This window comes from Astyanax mexicanus, chromosome 1 (assembly GCF_023375975.1).
Source record: "Astyanax mexicanus isolate ESR-SI-001 chromosome 1, AstMex3_surface, whole genome shotgun sequence".
Classification (NCBI taxonomy): Eukaryota; Metazoa; Chordata; class Actinopteri; order Characiformes; family Acestrorhamphidae; genus Astyanax; species Astyanax mexicanus.
Window position 1 is genome coordinate 124223624 of NC_064408.1, and position 16114 is coordinate 124239737.

The 16114-nt window shown below is 38.0% G+C and overlaps 1 protein-coding gene across 2 annotated transcripts in view; it reads right to left on the bottom strand.

Moving 5' to 3' along the window:
* Window positions 1-11187, bottom strand: part of ptpn23a (protein tyrosine phosphatase, non-receptor type 23, a) — a 31453-nt gene extending 20266 nt beyond the window's left edge. For both annotated transcript variants that reach the window (XM_022663835.2, XM_022663834.2), the window contains exons 1-9: window positions 10965-11187; window positions 6480-6554; window positions 5868-5995; window positions 5057-5133; window positions 4894-4943; window positions 3327-3458; window positions 2581-2661; window positions 1194-1325; window positions 13-60 (exon numbers count right to left, since the gene is read on the bottom strand). In XM_022663835.2, coding sequence (XP_022519556.2) covers window positions 13-60; window positions 1194-1325; window positions 2581-2661; window positions 3327-3458; window positions 4894-4943; window positions 5057-5133; window positions 5868-5995; window positions 6480-6554; window positions 10965-11048 — 807 coding nt within the window. In that variant the 5' untranslated portion in view covers window positions 11049-11187. The remainder of the gene's footprint in view (window positions 1-12; window positions 61-1193; window positions 1326-2580; window positions 2662-3326; window positions 3459-4893; window positions 4944-5056; window positions 5134-5867; window positions 5996-6479; window positions 6555-10964) is intronic.
* Between the last annotated feature and the right edge of the window lie 4927 nt (window positions 11188-16114).

The following is a 16114-nucleotide window of genomic DNA, read 5'->3' on the forward strand; positions in this document are numbered from 1 at the left end:
GCATGGTTTTACCCTCTCGCCGTATTTCTGCTGTTCCTCGGCCTGTTTGCCCATGTGCAGCTGTGGAGAGAGACAGATATTGTGAACTTTGGGAAGATTTTATGAATTGAATGAACCAGAATTGTCTTCATTTTTGCATTTTACTAAATTATATGAATTCGGCAGTTCTTTTTAAACGGACCAAAAGAAATACTCCAAAATTACTTGGAATCAAATCTTTCTACACTGAATTTTATTGACAATCAAAAATTATTTTTATTCTCCTAAACAGTTACCATTTTAAACATACAAGTTTTTTTGCATGACCAACAAATCGCTTGTTTTCGACTGTTTATAGTTCTAAAAATGTAAAAAAAAAAAAAAAAACGTCAGTTAAACCATTGCTTTAGTTACATATTACACATCTTATTATCAATATGTTAATTATATATTTCTTATATTTTTAGCCTAGAGTTCTGAACGTTCCATAATTACAGTAATTAATTATAAACTAGTATTGACAGTGGTTAAATATCAAGAAAGCAACATTAACCCACAAGACTTGAGCACATGACTAAATATTTTATGGTTAAAATAGGGATTATTTTCTCCCCTTTAAGAAACATTGCTCAATTTCTCTTCCTTCTTTTATGTATTTTTAGCATTCTATAGCCCTTATCCAGAGGGTGTTAGTTTCTCAGGGGGTTTTGGGGTAATTTTCTCTTTTATGGGGGTTTTTATCCTTTATTACTGCCCAGAACGATCATGTACGCATTTTCTCAGACGTTCTCTGATAAATAAATTACAGGCTGAATTATCTAGTGTTTTTCTCTGAACTCCATGGTCCTCCGGTAATTTTAGTCCCGTCTGGACTCACATCTCTGAGTTTCGTCTCCTTGCAGTTAATAAAATAGCTATTTGTCCACTGCCGCGCACCGTAGTTACACTTTGGGCGCACGTTTTCATAGAGATCCACGTAAAAACACAACAGTGAGTGGAAATGGAGGAGCTACTGAACGTGATGTCACGTGAGCGAGAAAGTCTAAAAACTCATTGGTCTTCCTGTTTTTTTCAATAAGTATTGGGCTAATTTCACTTAAAACTCAGATCATAATAATAAGCTCAGAAAACAGAAAAACACAGACTTTTATACAAAATTCCACTTAAATCAGTTCAATAAAAAGCAGCAGAGCCTTATTTGGAAAGACACTTACATGAGCAATAGCAGCAAAATAGTAAATCTTCATCTGCACCAGCTTCTTCCAGTCCTTCTGGATCTTTCCCAGCATAGAGGCGGTGTCCGAGTTCTCCAGGGCGCGGCACGCCTCTTTATAATAGTCCACTACCTGAAGAAAACCATGAAGGAACATCTCAATGATCTTTAACTCCATCATTCCAGAGAACACAGTTCCTCCAGTGCTCGATATAGACTACACCTGGTATTAGCATTCGCTTGGTGACCATAGGTTTAAATAGGTTTTATCTGCTCTAGAGAGTCCTATTCTATTGGCAATACTTCTCTAGACAAGCTGTATATCGCATTTTTCTTACTACAAGCTGCCGTTAAAAACCTTTCCTTTTACCAAAAATCATCAGAGCTCCTTATAATCTGGTGCTCCTTATGTATGAATTCTATCAGTCAGGTATTAAGGAGCAGTAAAGTCACTCTGCTGAAGTACAGAGTTATACAGGAGATTCAGTTTAGTTCTCCAGCACCCAGACTGGAGCAGTATTAGCATTACCCGCTAACTACGCTAAGTGCTAACTATGCTCTTTCGCCATTCAGAGGTGATTATTATCGGACTGTAGCCTGCTGCTAACCCTGGCAAGCACAGCTGCAGCAGCATTAGCATTAGCCTCTAACCACAGCGATAAGTGCTAGCTTATTTGCCATTCAGAGGAGAGTATATTGGTCTGTAGTCTGCGTGTTTCCTATGTTAAAACAAGCTACTGGAACACTCAGGGCTCCGCAGTGTAGTGCTGTCAGGAAAGCGCTTACTAGCTCTAACTGTGGCTAGCGTGAGCAGTTAGCTGCTAATGCTAATGCTGCTGCACCCAGCCTTAGTGGAAATCTGGAAATCTAAGCTTACTGTAAGTAAACTGAAGCACTTTACCAAATAAACAGTTTTCAGGAGAAAAATCTGTGTAGACTAACATCCAGCACTCGTTTGACTTTAAAATATATATTACTATATAAGAATTACAGTTTTGTTTACTTAGCTTAGCTTTACAGGTCTTCCCACAGAGCAGCGAGACGGAATTAGAAGGAAAACATGGCGACACCCCTGTTTCTTACTAGTGTTGCATAATGTGTCTTATAATCCAGTGCACCTTATAAGTGTGAAAAATACGGTAACTGAAAGTTATGATGTACAATTGCTCTAATATTTGCGTCTTTCAATCTTGTACACAAGCCCCACACATCAGATTTTTTTCTCTAATAACGGCATTACTATTAAAATTATTATCAGTTTCGTAGACCCTAACAGAGAGCCTTGTGGTACCACACCAGATATGCTAAATTAAATTATTATTAAATCATTGAAAATATACTTTCTGTATTCAAGATCAGCACCTTAGTAATAAAGCTAGTGGACATACCTGAGCGCTGATCCTCGCAACAAGGAAACTCTTCCGATTGTCCAGCATCGACTTCTCCAAGAGGCACTCCTGGGCCTGACCCTGAAAAAATGAGAATAAATGCAGATTTACTCTGTGAAGTATTTAGGTGCTCTTATCTGGGGAGCTGTTAACTTGCAGTTTCAGTTTCTGAGCATTTATCCTGTGCAACAGAGGAACTCTTGCTCTTCCTTTCCTAGGGTGGTCCTGATGAGTGTCAGTTTCATCATAACATTCCTAATGTTCTTTGCCATGACTGCACTTGGGTATATTTTTAAAGTTGTTGAAATGTTTTAGATTGACTGACCTTCATTTCTTAAAGTGATTTTTTTTTATCTTTTAGTTGAGCAGTTCTTGCTTCTCATAACCTGGATTTGAACATTACTCAAATATTCTCTATTCACTGTATACCTGTAACTCTACCTCTTCACTACTTTACTTTAACTGATGCTCTCAAACACTTTATTAAGAGACAAGAAATTCAAGTAATTAACTCTTGATGAGTTCAGCACAGCTGTTAACTGAAATTAGCCTGAATTCCAGGTGACTCTACCTCATAAAGCTGACTGAGAAAATCCAGCAGAGATGTTCAAAACTGTCTAATCTACGTAAAGGTGCTTATTTGAAGAATCTAAACTATAAGTGAGTGAGTGTTTAAATGTTTGTTTAAAATGATAAAATACTAAAAGTAACTGTATAAATCCATTAGAAAGAGAAGTGAAGTGTACCAGCATTAGATTGATGTTGAGGTTAAGGATCTGGTGGCTCATGTCTACGCTGTAACTGTGACTGAAGTGATCCCTCAGATACGAGAACGCTCCGGCCGAGCACTGGAAGTGTGTACACGACACCTTCATCCCCTACAGAGAGAGAGAGAGATACAGAGAGAGAGAGACAGAGAGAGAGAGACAGAGAGAGAGAGAGAGAGACAGAGAGAGAGAGAGAGAGACAGAGAGAGAGAGAGAGAGACAGAGAGAGAGACAGAGAGAAAGAGACAGAGAGACAGAGAGAGAGACAGAGAGAGAGACAGAGAGAGAGACAGAGAGAGAGAGACAGAGAGAGAGAGAGAGAGAGAGAGAGACAGAGAGAAAGAGACAGAGAGAAAGAGACAGAGAGACAGAGAGAGACAGAGAGAGAGACAGAGAGAGAGACAGAGAGAGAGAGAGAGACAGAGAGAGAGAGAGACAGAGAGAGAGAGAGAGAGACAGAGAGAGACAGAGAGAGAGAGAGAGAGAGAGACAGAGAGAGAGAGAGAGAGAGACAGAGAGAGAGACAGAGAGAGAGAGATAACCTCAACATTAACTTAATGAATTATTAGGAACACAGTCTAATATGTGTGGTTAGTTTATTACAACAGAGACAAGCTCTCGACTTAATACAGGCTTTTTGCAATCAGTAAACACAGTGTTGTGGAGTTCAGAATATAAACAATAAATACATTTTAATACATGTTAAAGTAAGCTGAGCTAAAGTTACTCTGGCCAAAATACACGGCCATTAACCTACTGTATTATTTTATTTAAACTTAGTGATGTCAATTAATTAGATCTGACTAGTGTAAAACATAAATAAACAAACAAATCAACACTTTTTAATACTTCTTCTTTTGTCACAATTATTCTACAGGTCTTGATGTATTTTGGAGAACATCTCCTGCCCAAGACGTAGAATCCATTGGCTTGGTGGAAAAACAATGCAGAGTGCTTAAATTATTTTAATATTTAATTATTAAATTATTACTTGTGGTGTTTACTTCTATTTGTGTTTGCAATTTTGGAAACATATGTTGTGAATTTGAAAAACCAATTGATAAAACCAATTGATCCTTCATTATTAAGCGAAATATCTTGTTTTCTCTTGTGTATAAAATACATTTTATTCGATTTCCCAATTAATCAAAGCGATTTTTCAGTAGAGTACTCGATTACTAAAATAATTGAAAGCTGCAGCTCTACAGTCCATAGAGACTTTTGCAAGCCACTGTACACATCCGCCTGAGATTTCAGACTGCAAGTCGTCTGTAAGGGTAAATCTTACAGCTCAATATAATCAATATTAGCAAAAATGCACATCGTTAGCTAAAACTCTGCACACACAAATTGAAGTAGACCATCAGGTTATTGGTGGTAATTAGCTATGAAGGTCTCTGAAGGTCTGTTTTTAACACAAAACTTGCTAAATAAGTGTTTAACTACAAATCAGTAGAATACTATAAGGAGGCTAGCAGAAATTAGCATTAGCATGCCACTACAAAAATTAAAGGCCAGGCTGTAACACCAAGGGCCGAACACTTACCTCTTCAGACACTCTGTTATCCATGGCTCCCAACATTGAATGAAGAGCTCCTGCAAAAGAAAAAAAATGTCATTATCAATCCTCATCCTCAGAGACAGTGCAGATAACCCCGATGACCTGGCAGATCCACACAGTGCAGCCTGTGTTCAGCTGAGGAACTCACCCAGGTTATACAGGATGCAGGCCTGCTCGTAGCTGATGTCCTCATGGGTGACCGTCTTTCCAGAAAATATCTCCGTCCTATAAAACAGCAGAAACAGAGACAATGTTATGTATAAATTCTACCAGACAGGTACTAAGAAGCACTAAAGCCACTGTGCTGAAGTACAGAGTTATAAGGGTAAGCTTTCAGTGAAGTTTCTCCAGCATTAAGGCAGGAGCAGTATTAGCATTAGCCGCTAACCACGCTAAGCGCTAGCTCTTTTATTGTTCAGAGGAGAGAATATCGGACTGTAGACTGCTCGTTTATTGTGTTAAAACGAGCTATGTGGGTTGATGAACCACTAGGTGATAGAGCCCTGGGTTACCAGAACACTTAGGGTTCCTCAGTGTAGCGCTGTCAGGAAGCATTTGCTAGCGCTAAGCGCTGCTGCTAACTGAGATAAAATACTTGGAAATCAAAGCTTACTGTAAATAAACGAAAGCGCTTTGCTCACCCAAATAAACAGTTTTCAGGAGAGAAATCTGTGTAGATTAACATCCAGCACTCGTTTAACTTTAAAAGAAAATGTTTTTTAAGATTACACCTTTGTTTACTTAGGTGCCCCCAGTGGCGAGACCTGATCAATGGAAAGGAAACACGGCAATAGCCTTAAAATGCGCCTTATAATCCGATGCACCTTACGTATGAAAATAGATCAGAAAACTAATATTTACTGATAGTGCGCCTTATAATACGGTGTGCCTTATAGTGCGAAAAATATGGTATGTTATATTGGTGATGCAGGGTGGCCATACGGGTGAGTACTGCTTACCAGGAGATAGGCACAGCGGCTTCCTGCCCAGGACCCAAAGGCACACGGCTCTGCAGGTAATGCAGCTGCCCAAAGTACTTCCGTAAAGTACTGCAGCCCTCGAAGTCCCTCGTCACGTTTACAGCACTCTAAGCAAAAATATAATATAGAAGAGATTCAATTCAAATCGAGCTGTGCAATACTCTAAGCGATACTCTAAAAGTATTTTACAGACTTCAAATGTCGACTTAAGAATGATCTTTTCGAAGAGGTCTAATATGGATCTATTTGCATATGGGCAACATTTTAAAAAGATACTTTCCATGTTTCTTTGATTTATTTTTACATTGTAAATTTAATTTTGAAGACTTTATTAAAGCTCTACAGGAACACATGCACATTTATTTAGTAATCAAAAAGTGTTGTAGTCCTATATTAATGCTGTACTATATTTTGAAATTCCATATCTAACTGACATGGCAATCCACCAACCACAATTAATTCATTTTAATAGCCTTGATTTCAGAAATAAGACTGAAAGAGCCAGTTGTCTCAAATACTTTTAGATATAGTATTTTTTTTTATACAAAAAACAAAGATTTTCAATCTCAAAACACTAAAAAAAAACCTCACCTGTCTGAGCTGCTCCAGCTTCTTCAGCTGCTCGTTGTAATTGTCTGGATCTTCTCCATAGTTCTTCAGAATGAACTGAGAATAGAAACAGATGGAGAAACACGTCATTCCACTCAACAATTCCACCACTTTAAGTTGGGCTATCATTTAAAATCTCAGTAAAACACATTTGAGTGCTTGCCACTGTAAGTACTGATTAAGTAGTTAAGCTATATTAGGTATCGGTATCTGCAGACACTTGGAAATATTGTAATGGTATCGGAAAGAAAAAAGTGGTATTGGTGCATCCCTAGTTCTTACAAGCCGATATCAGTTTTAGAACCAGCATTATCTCATCAAAAAGTGCAAAGAGAGGTTTTTCTTTTTGGATCCCATGACTCTAGTCTAACTCAGCACACAGAGCACTTAAATCTTCCACAATCTTACACCTCAGAGCCAACACTTTTGCTTTTGGAAGGGAAAAAAAACTAATCAATGGGCTTATTTTTGCCCGGCTCTTAACCAGGCCAGGCTTCATTAAAGGTGTCCCTCCGCTAAAATCCATTTTTCTTGTTCTTTGTGAAATACAGTAGGTCTCTCTGAGTTGTTTATGATGCTAATCATGAAACTCTTCCTCAACCTCCATTGTTCTGCAGAAAATATTCGGAAAAACAAGTCGATTAGGAAAAGCACTGTGTCTACGTTAACCCGTCGATGAGTATTTGTGGCCAGGTTTACTAGGTTTACATAGGATCTCCGGTGAATTTGGCGTTTTACAAAGACTCACAAAAAACAGAATTATGGAATGAGACTTTTAAGACCTGTTTTCCTTCACGCTCTTAAAGGGTTTCTGTTTTTGAGACCAGGTCCTGCTCGTGCTCGTATTAAGGTTCTTCTTTTGAGTCATCTCCTGCAAATAGATCTTCCTCATGCACTCCTCCATGCATGTTCTGCTTATTTGTTTCTTTATTAAATCTACTTGAGAAGAAATCCAGTACAACTTTCAATATTGGAATGGTATTGGTATTACTTCATATCAGATCAAAGAGACCATAAGTGGTACTGCCCAGCCCTTGTAGAAACTTAGCTGTCAGTAATCAAAGTCCGGCATCTTATCAGAGCAGAATTGGCGTGACCGACTGTAGAGACAAACCCACACTGAAATAACTTCGATTATTTCCTAAGAGCTCAGGCCTGTTGTTTCCATTTGTTTTTCTGACGTTATTTTTGATATCTCCGCCAGTACATGTAATATACAGCACCGGTCTAAGTCTTTATTTGTTTGATTTACTACATTATAGATTAGTTTTAAAGACTTCAAACCTATAAAGGACCACATATGCAGTTAGAAACCGTGTTTGGTCTTCACAAATACCCGACACAAAAACCCAACCCAGGTGGTTTGAGTGAAGGAAAAGGAAGCTACTTTAAAGAATATTAAGCATAAAGCTTATTTTGGTTTGTTTACAGAAAAATTGCATATGCCTTCATAGTTTTAAGGCCTTTTGTATTAAACTCACAATGTAGAAACTAAAAACAATAAAGAAAAACCATTAAATGCTAAGGGTTGTGTCCAAACTTTTGAGTGGTACTGTATAATAAGATATCTAAGTGTTTAATATATTTGTGCTGCACAGTATAACAATACCAGTATCTCAATATTTCGTCATTAGAAACAGTACATTACCTTGTATATTTATTACCAGTTCTTTAATCCAAGCAGCACCGGGCCCCACATTTAACCTAAAATAATACTTTATCCTCAAACCTCTTTCTGAAATATAATCCAGTGTCTGAGAAGAGATCTGTGTCATATCTGAGTTTCCCCACAGCTGTGTTGACACCAGCCCAGAGCCTTATAAAACACAGGATTTAATGTTTTGAATCATTGATTCAAATTTGCACTCGATTCCTGAAGTGAATCACTCAATAAGTGCCGACTCTACACTCGACGCATTGTGTAGGTTCCTCAAAGAGTCCAAAGAGCAAACAGATCACATGATAATTCACAAAATATCAGCGGATTTTATGGTTTAAATGTCTTCCAAATTTTAAATGTTGACTATCAATGCAATTCTATAAACTTTTTTTACGTTCTTGCTTTTTTCTTTTACATAGTTTCAGTATCTGTTTAGAGATATTTACACAGGTATCTTTAAGTTAAATTTCTTATTTTCCTTTGGCTTCTACAAGCTCGTAAAGCGTTTTGACCAAGCGTACAGCGTCCTAAAGTGTCCAAACACCTTACAGATGTTTGGTTTTCTGGTTGGGAGGGGCTCTCTGCTTAGACAGCTCACAGACAAAGTTATCTATCAAGGAAATTCCAGAAACTTGTTACGTTCTTGCTTGGAATGAAGAACAAACATAGTCACATTGTTCATTTTTTATGTATTTTTACCATGGTATGGTTTCAGTATCAGTACTGAGATATTTAGGCAGGTATTGTATCAAAAGTTATAATTTTGGTATCGCGACAAAACACTACTTGGGATTCACCTAGCTGTCTTCACAGTTTAAAACTCACAATTGCCTCAATGCTGTGTTTAAACAAGCTCAGAGCCTGATATCAACTGTTATTTATCTATTGTATTAAACACTCAATAATAATCTCTCCATTAAAGTTTCTTTCACAGTAAATTTCTGACTGATTTACTGCTTTATTTCTAAGTTTTCAGTTCTGAAGTATAATCCAGTGTCTGAGGAGAGCTCTGTGTTTTCTTTGAGTTTCCGAGTGGCTGTGTTTATGTTTACACCAGATCAGAGCCTCATGAGCTACTAAACAATGTTTAGAATCATTGATTCCGGGGCGCCGAGTGGTCCAGCGGTCTAAAGCGCTGCCACTATGAGCGCTCTCTCCCCACATCACTCCTAGGGTGATGTCTGCAGCACAGGGCGTCTGTGAGCTGATGTACCGGAGCCGAGCCGCTGTGCTTTCCTCCAAGCTCGCTGGCTGCTCGGTAATGCTCCATCAGCAGCAGCTCGAAAAGAAGCGGTGGCTGACTTCACATGTATCAGAGGAAGCATGTGTTAGTCTTCACCCTCCTGGTGTGTTGAGGTATCACTAGTGATAGGGGGAGTCCTAATGAGTGGGTTGGGTAATTGGCCGTGTAAATTGGGAGAAAATGGGAAAAATTAGAAATAAAATTATAAAAAAAAAGAATCATTGATTCCCATTGTGAAAGTTCCTCATAGTGTCCAAACACCAAACAGATCCCAGCAGAATTTAAATTTTAAATGTCTCCCAGCTTTTTAATGCCTTATTTTTCACTTTCCTTACAGCTCACATACAAAGTTAACTATCAAAGAAAATCCATATATGCCAAAATTCATAGAAAGTCATAATTTTGGTATTGAGACAACACTATTTACATTTACATACAAAGTTATCAATCAATGAAATTCCAAAAACTTGATACGCTTTTTTTTGGAATTAAGAACAAACACCGTCACATTGAAAATATTTTTCGTGGTTTGCCGTAGTATAGTTTCAGTACTAGTTACTGAGATATTTAGGCAGATATCACATCAAAAGTCACAACTGTGGTATCATGTCAACAAAAGATCTAGAAAGAAAGGCTAGCGTTAATTACTATAGAGTAAACACTAATAATAATAATCTCTCCATCAGAGTTTCTTTTACATTAAGTTTCTGTGCCTGGTTTATGACTTTATTTCTCAGTTTTCTCAGTTCTCCTCAGTTCGTCTGAGGAAATCTCTGTGTCTTCTCTTGAGTTCTCCAGAGGCCGTGTTTATGTTTTTAACAGCTCATATATCCACATATCCACATATTGAGCCACATATCAAAACTTGGCCTTCTAAACAATGTTTAGAATCATTTATTCTAATTTGCACTCGATTCAAGAACCAATTCTACTCAACCCATTATGTTCTTGCTTAGAATGAAGAACAAACATCTTTTATTTGTTTTTCTGTGGTATTGCTCAATATCAGTATTGAGATATTTAGATATTTGTATTTAGGTATCATGACAATAGTATTTGGAATTCTAAATATGTTAAAAATTGAAGTGAATTTTGAGTTTAGGATGAACTCAGAGTACCTGTTGTTTATATATTAGCTAGGCTAATGTTACTTTAACTACTTTGATTCTGGGCCTGGTTAAGCTAAATAAGTAAAGCTTATATGTTATATATCACTATTAAATTAGTTAGCTTTTAGCTAAGAACGCTTTCTGAGTTCTGTTATTATCTCAAATAAACTGTATAAACAGTCACTAAAACACTGTAGCTAGTTAGCTAATAAGCTAATTAATCAGGTTAAGTTATATAGCAGGATAAGCTAGTTAGCTTTAGCATTAGCTTGAGCATTATCCAGGTATTAGCCCCAGCGGCAGCGGTGGCTCCCAGCCCCGCTCAGGCCGGAGACCCCCTCGCTTTCCCCGGCTGTAGTCCAGCCCAGGCCCGCTGCCCGGTTCTCCGGGTTAAGTACAGCGGGAGACCCGGTGACTCCCTGCCGGGGCGCGGTGCCTCTGCGTCGGCTGCTCACCTGCTTCACCGCCGCGCCGAACTCGAACTCCCCAGCTTCTTTCAGATCCAGCCAGATCATCGGCATCCGCGGCACCGCCTCCATGCCTGCCCGCTGCGGGGTTCAGTCCGGCCGGGTATTGGGGGGGAATAACGCGCGGTTTATCCGGAACTCCGCTGTTTATCTCCTATTCTAAACCACTGTGTCATGTCCATAGGAAACCACCAGTGTTTAGGACATTACGTCGGGCGTGGACTCGACGTGCATTATGGGTAATGTAGTCTTAAGGCTGCGTTCACATTGCTCAGTGTGGCCCAGATCTGATTTTTTCATGGCTGTGTGAACGTGCCAAATCTGTTCACATTGCAAGCCAAATTGCTCAAGTCCGATTTTTTGCTCAGATCGGATTTGTCTATCTTGCTGGTTCACATTCACAAAGTGATCTGTATCTTTAAGTGATCTGTATCTGTGTGTAATGTGAACGAATCTGTCCCTGAAACGCCTCACATGCTGCACATTGATACGTGAATAAACATCTCTTTCCTCACCATCAAAAAAAACGTCTCGTAGCTTTATAAAAGGAAATGGATGCGTTTGTTAGGAGCTCATATGTGGAGCATCTTTTGCTGGAGTGGAGAGTAAACAGCTGCTCTGAAGTTCATGAAAAAATGCCAGGCATTTTGCTTTTGCTGTTTTTGCAGCTATAGATGCACAGCTGCAACAAGACATGTGTGGGTGCGAGAGAGAAGCTAGTAGCACATGCGTAAAAACAAAAAGACGCATAAATTACACCGTTATGATTTGACCGTTCACATTCATGTCACATGTCCGTGAATTGGATACGTATCAGATTTAGGACCTCAGATGATAGTGACTTGAATCTGAATTGAAAAAATCAGATTTGGCACGTTTACACAGACATGAAAAAGCCGGACCTGAGCCACATTGAGCAAAAATTATATTTAAGTCACTTAAATATACAGTCTGGTAATGTGAACGTAACTTTCCATATGTGGTCCTAAATCAGATACGTATCTGATCCATGGACATGCAACATGAATGAGTGTGAACTTCTGGAAGACGCTCTCCAAGCCGTAGATATTTGATTGCCTATCAGTCACGGGCACCTAGAAAATATTCAACATGTTTAATATCTGACTCAGTCGGTAACTGGGAGTCAGGAGCTGCTGCCTCTGTTGTTAGACAACGGATTGTCCTGACAAGTCCAGACCTCAGTGTCATTGAATGTGTTTGGCATGGAACTTCAGATGTAAGAAAAAAATCTCAAAGGGGTAGATTTCAGAACCTTCCACCATCATGTTTAAGCGATGTTGGTTGTCAACATAGGGCTTTCCCACTTTCTCTCCAACTTTGAAACATTTTTTAAGTCCACTTTGGAAAATCCTATTGTTTCCCTGTAACATGTATGTACTGAAGAATTCCAGAAGATGTTGAAATGATTTATTTATTATTATTAAATCAAATTAGTTTATTTTACAGTGAAAATCTTTACTAAACTTAGAGAATGACTTCAAATGTAGACTTAACCTCATCCACTGGCAGACAAAGCAGGAGTGTTTGAATAGAATTGTTTAAGTGCTCCAGTGTCTGCACTTCTTATAGAAAAAAATGTTCAGGACAAGTTTTGGGCAATTGTTCCTATATAACTGCTTTATTTTCTTCAATATGATCTTTATAGGGTAAGATCTGGGCTCTGACTTAGACACTTAGGACAGATTTTTCTTAAGCTGTTGTGTTGTGTACTTAGGGTGGACTTCCGGTGGTTTGGGTCATTGTCTTGCTACATCACCCAATTTCTACTCTACAGAGTTTCAGTTTCACATACAGATACTCTGGTTTTACTTGTTTATAGATGTTTTTATCACATCTTAAAAAGGGGCCAAATACTTTTGCAGATTGCACTTTTTATTTTCTATTTGATAATAGAGCAAATTTATAATTTATATATTTAGTTTCAGTAAATTATAAATACAGCTGTTCTGAGAAGACCTCTGTGGTTTGTTAGAAAACACTAGCGAACAAAGAACATCAAGACGACCAAGGAACTCACCAGACAGGTCAATGATGAAGTTACAAAAACATATCCCAAGCTTTGAACATCCCAAGGAGCTCTGCTCAACCCATCATCCAAAATTAAAGTAAAGAAAAAGTAATCTACACCTTCTATTTCTACAAAACTATGAAGACATGGCCATGGTCCACCCAAACTGACAGATCTAGCAAAGAGAGCACTGGTTAGAGAAGCAGCCGAGAAGCCCATGGTCACTCTGGAGGAGCTGCAGAGATCCACAGCTCAGGTGAATCAGGAGAATCTGTCCACAGGACAACTAATAGTCATGCACTCTACAAATCTGGTCTTTATGGAAGAGTGGCAAAAAGAAAACATTGTTTAAAGAAAACTTAAGAATTGTAGTTTGCGGTTTGCAGCTACAAGTAATGTAGGAACACAGCAAACATGAGGAAGAAGGTTTTGTGGTCAGGTGAGAACAAAGCCACTGTACAATGAACACACTGATTATATTACTGTCAAAAGGTTTGCAGTAAACATAAAATTCATATGAACTATATCAGTGTGATATTCTGAACATACTGTACTGAGTAATCACACATCAGTGGTAAATAAAACAGATGTGGTCAACATACAGGGTAGTTCCTTTTTCAACTCTAACTGCTGATGGTGTGATGATGAACACAGCCCTGTGGTATTTAGGGCCTAAACTTGTTTTTTACACATATATAGCTGTACCCTGGTAACCAGCCTTTAGATCTCACACAGTCACAGAACCTTCAGTAGCTGTTGAGAAGAGGCTCGAGCTCCAGAGGAAGGATGGGAAGGCTGCACCTTCTGGTTCTTATTGTGATCAATTTCACCGGTAAGCATTACTAATCCTTCTCTTTGCCAGGCACTGGCTAGACGGGTTTAAAGCCCCGAGTTTATTTGTATGATTTGGATGTGTTTGGGAGATGGGAGAGAAGTGAGGTGGTGATTCCAAACAAAAGTATTAGATTAGACCACTCTAGCCAATTTTCTAAGGCTTTTATTCAGTTGGTTTTATCCTTTTTGTTTTTGGCGTAAAAATGACGAACATTCAACATTGTTGGTAAAACATTATGTACAAATTTTACTTAAACATTTTTGCAACTTTATTTTTTTTAAGTATAAATTGGTCATTTTTTTATAAAAATCTTAAAACCAGACATTACTTCATAATAAGGTTGCAAAAATGTTGCACTATATTTTTACGTATAACCCACTAAGCATTTTTGTAAGTTTTGCAAAAAAAAAAGTCATAAAAAAGAAGAGTTTTACTACATGCCGTCACTAAGAAAATATTTTTCTTCAGTAAGTAAAATTAAGCTGTTTTTATTGTAAGATGAAAAAGAGTAGGAATTAACATTACTCCTACAACTTAAACTACTTCTACTGACATAAAACAAATTATATAGCAGGTTGTAGTACTTTATCATATATAGTTATTCACATTCATGAAAACACAAGTAAGTTTTAATTTAATTTAACATCAACTTAATTTATAATTCTTTTAAAAAGTATGCTTGGACTGTTGGGCTGGCGGCATTAGCGAATGTATTGGTGGTTTAATACTTGCCCATTTCCTAGAAATGGCTGTGAACTGTGAACATAATTCACTGCAGCACTGTGTCTATAAAATCAACTCAAACTACACAGATGCCTCACACTCTTTAAATAAATAAAAACAATGTGCTTGTTAATAGTGGGGTTTTGAGATAAACAACAACTGGTGTGTATCCCTCCACCATGAATCGGTTTGAAAAAATGATTTACCTGCCAAAAAAACACCACCTACTAGTTTTATATTCTTTTAATCTTTTCAGTTGTGATTTTATTACTTTTTTCAGTTTGTTTTATGTTTTCCATTGAATGTTTTTCAGGTTTTCAGTCAGACAGCAGTTTCTTTGGTGTGAACTATCCTGGACCGATCTGTGCTGTGAGAGGATCGAATGTTAGGATTCCCTGCTCTTATTCCTATCCTTCTTCACATGAAGTGGAAACAGTCCGTTGGTGCTCAATGAACTCGAATGAAGGATGGTGTGCTGATCCACCGTATGTTTATGACAGCAGCTCTAACAGCGCTTCAGAAGGATTTAAGTACATTGGAAACAAACAGTCAGACTGTACTTTATTAATCAGTAATGTACAGTTCAGCCATTCTGCAGAGTATAAATTCAGATTCAGAACTAATGTGACAGGTGGCCGATGGACAGCATATGCTGGAGTGACTCTTCAAATAGGAGGTAAATATTCACTTAACATAAACCTTCTCATCATTTAAACTAAAAAAAACACCAATAGTACATCATCTCTGAGCTAAACAATCTTACAAATTTAGTGTATAAAGTAGTGTTTAAATGTGAATGTTATTGTGATGGTAAATTTCCAGTCATTTCTTTGAACTTTTATGTGTCTATAATAAGTATTGTAAAAAATATTAGAACCAGCGCTGAAAACCTTTGTATTTTTGAACATACTCTATTTAAATATATGGACATCTGTGCTATGTTTGAACAATATTGAGATGTAGAACATATGAGAGCATATCAAGTGTATTTATGACTGTATAACTATAGACTGGTAATTATTTCCACTCTGTCAAATTCATCATTTGTCAGTTAATGACTACCGGGGCCGCCACTGCTGTATAAATAATAATTGGGGAAGTAACACTGACATATAGGGCCCTATCTAATACCCTACGCAAGGTACGTCATAATGCTCATTGCTATCTTCCACCAGGTAAATATCTGGCATATTGCTATCGTGGCATCAGAAAACACAGGTGCACCACTGACTGAATACAACCTAGACAGGTTCATTGCTACGTTAGCAGTGAATTGTTAACATGCTCTGTACTATTACAATCAACTGGACAAGCAGCAGGGCACAAACCCATAGCACATGCCTATTGGCAGCTATGCAAATGTTTACATCAACAATAAACATAATGAACGAGTGTGAATGAGCAGGTCAGTTTCCTCTGCTGAGAAGCGCTCTACACAAAATAGCAATCTGCCAAAGTCAGAGCACACCTGGCTCTTAAAGGGAATGGCAAGTGACACGCTGATTTTATTTCATGTTATGCTCAAAATTAACCACACGCATGATTAATTAA